We start from the raw sequence: 8,967 nt of genomic DNA on the forward strand, positions 1-8,967 counted from the left end.
CTAAACTCCTCAAATTAATGGGATTACATCTCCACACCTCCTTTGCAACTTTGCCATACAACGAAACCCATGGTGATTTGTTGACTAGATAACATGACATATTGAATATTGTTGCCCATAAACCTTTTGAAAGACTATCATTCAACCGAAGGCACCTTGCATTCTATGTCAAAGTTTTGTTCATCCTCTCTATAACACCATTATATTATGGTGTCTTCCTTGTGCCTTTGGATTCAATTCTCTTCACATAAATGCATGAAGTTTTTATCGGTGTATTCAATTCCATCATCAGACCACAAATACTTTATTTTTCTTTCTATCTGGTTCTCAACCTCTACCATCCATAGTTTGAACTTAGCAAAGACCTCATATTTTTATTTCATAAAATAAACATAGACCTTACGTGACAAATAATCAATTAATGACACAAAGTACCGGAAACCTCCAATAGAGGTCTCTTTTGTAGGTTTCTAGAAACCAGAATGTACATAGTCTAAGATTCCCTTGGTCTTGTGTTGTCCGGTTCTGAAATGAACTCTATAATGTTTCCCAAGAACACAATACTTGCACAATCCAATCGTGCAACTGCGAACACCATTCACCAAATTCCTCTTATTTAGCTTCATCATCCCACGTTCACTGAAATAACCCGAACTCGTGTGCCATAGTTTGGTTGCATCATTATCAGATTCAGTAGATGCTACATCACCCATAACTGTGCCCCCAACAACATTTAAAGGTTGTTTGCAGTTTTCCTTGCCCTCATTGATGTCATTGCCCCTCTGCTAACCACCATGATCTCTATATCTCCCTTTGACTGAAATAAATAATCATTCGATCATGAGCCTATCGATCCGGGCCACCCACCGTTTATATGCGCACCAAGCCCAATAATGTTGGGTGCAAGGGAGTGTATTGAAAAAACCAAATCCCATATGTCAATAATTCGGGCCACCCACATTGGTAAAAAAAAATCCAAGTCTCACGGTGGTTAAAGATAGAGTCACAAATTTTTTTATATAGAATCAATCCCCTCATCTTACAAGTCAATTTTATAGAAATGAAATCAAACTCTAATTCTATAAGATAACAAAGCTCTCTTCTAAAAGATTTACCACGCTAGCCCGAAAACTCTAATCCGAAAACTCTAATCATACTGAAAAAACATTACATACTTTAATCAAACTAGAATAACACTCATGTCATCTCATTCCAATATTATTGAGTTCATACTTTAATCAAACTGGAATAACACTCATGTCATATCATTCCAATATTATTGAGTACATAAAAGTTTGATTAAAACAAATTTCAAGGATGTTGCATTCACATGACTGAATTTAAACATTGAACCTCGAATAATAAATTGATTACAAGAGTTATGGACAACATTAACGTAGAGTAATCATTAGATGAATAATTGAACAATATCAGTTAATCTAACACTAAATAAAGGTACAATGATTATATGATTTATCTATAGTTTTGATCCGTATGTGTCATCTTCTTTATAATTTTTTCTCTTATATTTAAATTTGCAATTTATTCTCCATAGTTTTATTTCTAATAATGTGATAAGTGAGATACATATAATATCTAAATTTATATTATATAAATAAGTTATTAAGTGATAATCTATCTAATCAATTCTTTGCATCAAATTTAATGACTTTTGTAATATGAATTAATATCAATTTTAATAAAATTTTAATAATTTTTTTTAATAAGAATTCATGTAGGCACTGATACATCTTCAATTGAGATGTCACCTAAGCATTCTAAATACCACACGTCAGAATTAAGTCTCACTATTACATATATTATTACATATATTATTTTTTCTCCTACAATCAATTATAGTTGTGATTTTTCACCAAGCAATTCACCAACCATTTATATTTATTATTTTTTTTCTTGCTATGTGAGCAATTGATACTAATAAGCCACGCCATTACAATATTGTTAGGTATGATATTTAATAAGAAGCCACTTGGCATTTATAGTGGGTCCATGATTGTAACAAGTGATATGGCTATATTCGGTTAAATCAACTTGTAGTAACTGCAAAAATTTATATGTCACCTTATCTTATGTCTCTTAGTTCATACACTTCAGTTTTCAACTCAATCAACCACATATCTCTTCCATCAAAAATCAACCACATGTCACTTTTAAAAGGTTTACATCAAATCAAATACAACTTCAATTCAACTATATCATATATTGAGTCCAAAAAAATAAAAATAGGATATGTATAGTTTAGCTTAAATGGATAAACAAAGAATGTATATGTTTTGTAAAAAGTAGAATAGTTCTTACGAATAATGGAATTAAATTAAAATACAAGTTTGACAAGTTCTAATAGTATGTTCTGGACTTTTCTAATGCCCCTATGGCTAATTAAAATTCAACGAGATGTTGTTACATATATATACTTTTTAATATCTAATACCAAAAAATCTACTAAAAATAAATAAATTTATTTACTTTGACCAACATATTTTCTATAATTTTGTGGAATTATCAGCAAATTGAAGTGTCATGCTATACATAAATTTTTGTAAATAGATAGAGATGTCATACTTGCCCTAGTAATAAGATGTACTTTTTTTTTTATCATCAGCACTTTCAGCCCTATTTACATCACAACCTACTGATATTGAATTTGTATCATGTGAATATAGAATGTCATAGTCACAAGTCCCATTTATGTATTTCATGATTCTCTTTACTTGAGTGAGATGACTAGCCTTGGATTTAGCTTGATATCTAGCACATACCCCTACCACAAAAGTGATGCCAGGTCTGCTTGATGTGAGGTATAGCAGACTTCGTATCATACTTATGTAGATACTTTGATTTACATCAACTCCATTTTCATCTTTTCTTACTTTCACATGTATTGCAGTAGGAGTTCTCCTGTAGCTTGCATTTTCAAGCCCAAACTTCATCACAATACTCTCAGCATACTTGCTCTGAGTTTCAAAAATGTTGTCTTCCATTTGCCTTACTTGAAGATCAAGAAAGTCAATGAGATCTCCTACAAGACTCATCTCAAATTCAGACTTCATTTGCTAGACAAAATGCTCCACCATCTTGTCTAACATTCCACAAAGGCAACGTCATTAACATATATCTGAGCTATCATGAGTTTTCCTCTATCATTCTTCACAAATGGAGTCTTATCTATTTCACCTCTATTGTATCCATTGTTGATTAGGAACTCAATTACTCTTTCATACCAAGCTCTTGAAACTTGTTATAACCAATAAAGTGCTTTCTTTAACTTGTACACATGATCTGGAAAACTAGGATCAATAAATTCCTTTGGTTTCTCAACATAAACTTCTTCATTAAACTCATTCAGAAAGGCTCTTTTAACATCCATTTGATACAGTCTGAATGTCATCATGCAGAAAATTCCCAGTAATAATCTAATGGACTCAAGTCTAGCAAGTAGAGAAAATCTCTAATTAAAATCTACTCCTTTTCTTTGAGTGTACCCTTGAGTAACTAAATGTTCCTTGTTCCTTGTCACATTACCATTTTCATCAGATTTATTCTTGTAAATCCATTTGGTACCAATGACATTCACATCTAGAGGTCTTGGAACAAATTCCCACACATTATTTCTTTTGAATTGACAGAGTTCCTCTTGTATAACATCTATCCATAATTCATCAGTCAGTGCTTCCTTGATATTCCTAGGTTCAATCTTGGAAATGACGCAAGAATTAGAAATCATATCTATAGATCTAGTGACGACTCCTTCATTTAGATTTTCCTATGAAATTTTCAATGGGATGATCCTTTTGAATTTTGATTGATGGTCTCGTGTTGATTTAAGGATCTTTATCATTTCTGCTTTCATACTCAATGTCAGACCCCTTGTGTGGGACATCTGTTGGGACATCATTCTATTGATGTGATACATCATCTTCATCTCCATCTTCTTATTTATCTTCAATAGTATCATCAATGACAAAATTTATTGACTCCATCATTGTCTTGGTTTGTTTGTTAAATACTCTAATGTTGATGGAATAACCTGGGAATATTCTTTCATCACTCTTTGGATCCATATTTCTTCTTTGCTCATGATTTTCCAAGATGTATCACTTACTACGAAAGACATGAAAGTATTTAATATTCGGTTTTCGTCCTTTCCAAAGCTCATACTAAGTTTCTTTAGTTCTAGATCTTATGGTCACCCTATTGTGAATGTGGCAAGTTATGCTCATTGCTTCAGCTTGAAATAGTAACGTAGGTTATAGGTGTGTGACATAAGTCTGGATGACTCTTCCAAGGTCCTATTTTTCATCTCAACCACTCCATTCAGCTGAGGTGTAATAGGTGTTGAGAATTCATGATCATTCTCTTCAGAGGAACAAAACTCTGAGATTTTAAAATTTTCAAACTCTTTTCCATGGTTACTTCTTATCCTCACTATCCCATTTACTTTTTCACTTTGGAGTTGTTGACATAGCTCTTTGAAGACATCAAAGGTATCACATTTTTCTCTAATAAATTTGACCCAAGTATACCTTGAGAAGTCATCCACACACACAAAGACATATCTTTTCCCACCCAGGCTTTCTACCTGCATAGGCCCCATTAGATCCCTGTGAAGTAACTCTCTAAATTTTGAGGTGGTAAGATGTTGGAGCTTCTTGTGGGACATCTTGGTCTGCTTTCCTATTTGGCACTCTCCACATATTTTTCCTTCTTCAATCTTGAGCTTTGGAAATCCCTTAATAGCATCTTCAAATATGATCTTTTTCATACTTTTGAGGTTAACATGACCATTTTTTTGGTGCCAAAGCTTGGTTTCATCTTCCTTGGATATCAAACATGTTGAGGACTAATTTTTTTTAGATACCCATTATCGAGGCAGGAAAATACCTGAGCATCTAAATGCTCAAAATATGACAGAGTCTCAATTAAAGTTTTATTTGAAAGGAAACATCAATAAAACCCTTAAAAAGAGGATAAGATGGTCATCGCAACTAAATTAGGGTTCGGGAGTCGGTTGTGCAAGGGGAAGATGTTAGGCACCCCTCACATCCGTTGTACTCAACGAGAACCTCCTAATAGACTATGGTTAAGTTTGTTTGCTAAGGAATGTTTGCATTGCTTTTATGTTATTTACAGGATATGTACAAAAGAGATAAAGGAGAAAAATGTTATTTTTTATTATTGTGCACGCTAGGGTTTTGAAACCCCTATGTATTCTCAGTTGCAATGAGAAAATCATAGTATCGTAGTTCGGTTAGAAAATGTTTGTGGGTCGGTTGATTTTAAAGAGTAGTGTTAGGTTGCATTTTAGCGGTTAAACGTCTGCCTGTATGCTCGCACAATAGAGGCTTAGGCATTGTTTGTATTCGTGTTAAATGGACCGGGCTATCCTTTTATGAAAAATAATTTGAATGAAATGTGTGATGTCACAAAAATGATTTGATAGGTTGAGTTGATTTTAAGGTGTTTTGAATTGAATGACCAAATGATATGGCGTGCACCAATCTTTCGGTTATTTGAAGAAAGTGTGGATGTACATCCAACCCATCCAATTTATTTGCAAAAATGTTATTTAATTAGTTTGATTAGGAAAAAAAATTAGATTATGTACAAGAGTGATGAACTATTTACAAGTGGCGCGGAGATGATCGGGAAATTTATAAGTATGAACTAATTGCAAGATTGTGTTTTTATTATATGGCTTTTCTTTTGTATTTTTGAATAAGTGGCCTAATTAAATAAAATTCATTTTTTTAATTTTTAATTTTTAATTGTTATTATTATTTTTTTTATTGTTTTTGGTATTTGGTTTTTTAATGTATTTTTGAGATTAAAAATAACCAAGATAAAAACTAATTGAATAAATAAAATTGAAAGGACTGAGGAGGGTGCAAAGTAGAAAAGGGAGTTGGTTAGTAAGCCTAGGTCCATGGTACACTAGAAACCCTAATTTTAAATATAATAATTAAAATGAAGAAAGAGAAAAAAAAAGTGTAGAGAAAAGGGTGGGATTTGGCCGCCCCACTGCTTAATACTCCTTCTGTCTCATAATAAGTGTCTTAATTGAGCTCTGCACGGTTCTTAAGAAAATAATTAGATGTGCTAGTTTTAATGATAAAATTAGTATCTTTTGCTAAAATACTCTTATTTATTATAGATAGTGGAGTAGTTGAAAAGCGTGAAAGTTAATAAATAGGGGTATAGTAGTGGAAAAAAATAATAAATGTTTTATTGGTATTCTAAAGAGACATTTTTTTTTAAGACATAAAAAAAGTGCAAATAAGAAACTTATTATGAGACGGAAGGAGTATCTACTTGTAATTTTCTTTTTTTATTCTAAAAAAACACCAGTTGTGATATGGCACCTGAAATTTGAATTAATTAAAAAAATAACAAAAGGTCAGCGCAGTTGTCACGCCGACGGCTGGTGGCGTGGACGGGCATGGTTCCGACTGAAATTGAGTGGTGCCATCATCGGAGTTGTAGCGACAGAGCCGGAGGGAGCAGAGCAGATCCATTCTTATTTTCCTTTTTTTAAGAATTATATTTTTATCTGCTTTTGTTCGATTCATATATGAAGTGTGGTGGTAGTTGTTTAAAACTAGGCTTGAGTTTTGGTTTCCATTGGATATGATTATTGTTACAGATTTGGAACTATTTGTGTTGTATTGAAAATTTTGAATTGGTGATGGTGGTAGTGTTAACATGAAGGTTGGGTTGTGGATGAGGATTTGAAATGATTATTATGGAAGGTTATATGGTGTTGTAGTTACAAGATGGTGAATATTTGGTTTGATGGTTTGAATCTTTGGTAGTGATGAGTGTTGAGTTTGGTTGAGGTTGATGTTAGTGAGAGTTAATGGTTTGGAGGTTTGATATTTTGGTTTGGCAATGGTGGTTGGAAGAGATGGCGATAATGGTTATTGTTTATGCTTTGTTTGATTACGGTTTGGAAGATGCTGGAATTGTTTAGAGATTTTGATGTTATGTTAGGAGAAGGTTTTGTGTAGAGTTTTGGTTCATGAAAGCCTACATGATGGGAGTTTATTTTTACTCAAAAGACAAGTTATGGAAGAGGAGATTTGGTTAGTGTCGGAAGGAATTTGATGTGGTGATGGTTTATGTTTTGTGTTCTTTAGAAATGTGGTAAAGTTGATGTGGTGAACTTTTCCCGGCCAACTTTTCTTTAGATATCTTCTATCCTAAGGTAAAAGAAGTGTTAGCAATGTCACGTAGTCTGATGCTAAAGTCAGAGATGGATTCATCTTCATTCATTCTAAGATTCTCAAACTTTGTTGTGAGGAGCTGCAACCTTGACATAAGAACTTTAGATGTGCCTATATGTGCAGTTTTGAGAATCTCCCTTGCTTTTTTGGTTTATGTGCATGTGTTGATCAACCTAAACATGTTATTGTCCACACTATTAAAAATAGAATTCAAGGCTTTGTAGTTTTGAAGAGATTCAACATCTTCAATACTTGACTAATCACCTTCAGGTTTTAAGATTGATATTCCATCTTTTGAACTAATCACAAGGTCCTTCCAACCTTTTATGATAGCCTTCCATGTTTTGTTGTCCATGGATTTAAAAAAATCAACCATATTGGCTTTCCAATAACCATAGTTGGTGCTATCCAAGACATGTAGTCTATTTACTGATCCTCCATCCTTAGGGTTGTTCATTTGAATAGAAAATATCTTCCTTAGAGCGCACCCAAACAAAACAACGTGCATGCTCGATGCTAATTGAAAGTATGTTTTATGGGGTCAGATGTTGGACCATATGTCTAAGTCAATGTGTTTAACATCTTAAACCAGAGTTTAACAGATAATAGAAAACAATATGATCAATCATAAAACAATAAAGAACACAAGAGAATTAGTAACCTAGTTCAGTGCAACCTCACCTACGTCTAGGGGCTTCAAACCCAAGAAATGAAATCCTCTCTCAATAGAGTTAGTACAAAGTTTCTTAGATGAACAACCCTTGTTCAATGCCCCTCTTCTTAATTCTACACGTGTCTCTCTATTTAGGACTCCCCCCAAATATGATAAAATCTATCACTTCCTCTTACCTTCCCTTAACAGGAAACACTAATCGAATTATGGTGTATGCCTCTCTACACATCGTTGGATGCGAGAGTTGTTATAAACAACAAGATAAATAAGTCTATTACAGCATATCCACTCAAATGATCACTAAGGATCATAAACCTTGATTTATTCTTAAAATATTTGCTTTGATTACTGTTATTGATATTTTCCATCATCGTACATTCTTTGATTAGAGACTTCATAAAAACTGTATACTTGGAAGTATACTATTGCTTTGCACAACTTCATTAATAATCCTCTTAAGACTTCGAGCTGCAAATTTACCTATAAAACACTAAGGTTTCACCTTTGCTGCCCACTTATTCTTGGGGCCAGGTGTAATTGTTTCAGAAAATCTAAGGATTTTTCCTTTATTTCTTTTCAATTTATCGAAATGAAAAGGTTCTAAATGACCAACTCTTTTATAGTGTGTGCATTTGTATATTGGACCATCTTTTTTTTTGTGATATATACTTTTACTAGGTTTCCTATCCTCTTTAAATCTTAGTTCATTTTTGTTTAAGGAAGGTCTTTGACTTGATAGGATCAAGTCATGCTTTTATTTCCCTTCGATGAACTTACCTAGGGTTACATGTAAGTCGGTTACTTCCTTTTTCCAAAGAAACGCAATGTTTACATTCTTCTCTTGAATTTTGGATCTTAGTTGTTTTTATCTTGAATGATTCATTGATTTCTTTCAGATATCTTAATGACTACTTAAGACCTAAGTAGCGTTTTCTTAGTTTATCATTTTCTTCAACTAATTGACAACTCATTTTAAACAGTTGTTTATATGATGGTTTAGTTACCTGAATAGTATATAGATCGTAGGTTTCCTTTAAGAAAACTTCATCATCT

General features: G+C 33.0%; 1 protein-coding gene across 1 annotated transcript; it reads right to left on the minus strand.

Annotated features, from left to right (window-relative positions):
- Window positions 1-2,588: 2,588 nt before the first annotated feature.
- Window positions 2,589-3,071, minus strand: LOC131619060 (uncharacterized mitochondrial protein AtMg00810-like). The gene has a single exon (XM_058890202.1). The coding sequence runs from the start codon at window positions 3,069-3,071 to the stop codon at window positions 2,589-2,591; it is 483 nt and encodes a 160-aa protein (XP_058746185.1).
- Window positions 3,072-8,967: the final 5,896 nt, after the last annotated feature.

The sequence above is a fragment of the Vicia villosa genome, linkage group LG7 (assembly GCF_029867415.1).
Source record: "Vicia villosa cultivar HV-30 ecotype Madison, WI linkage group LG7, Vvil1.0, whole genome shotgun sequence".
Lineage (NCBI taxonomy): Eukaryota > Viridiplantae > Streptophyta > Magnoliopsida > Fabales > Fabaceae > Vicia > Vicia villosa.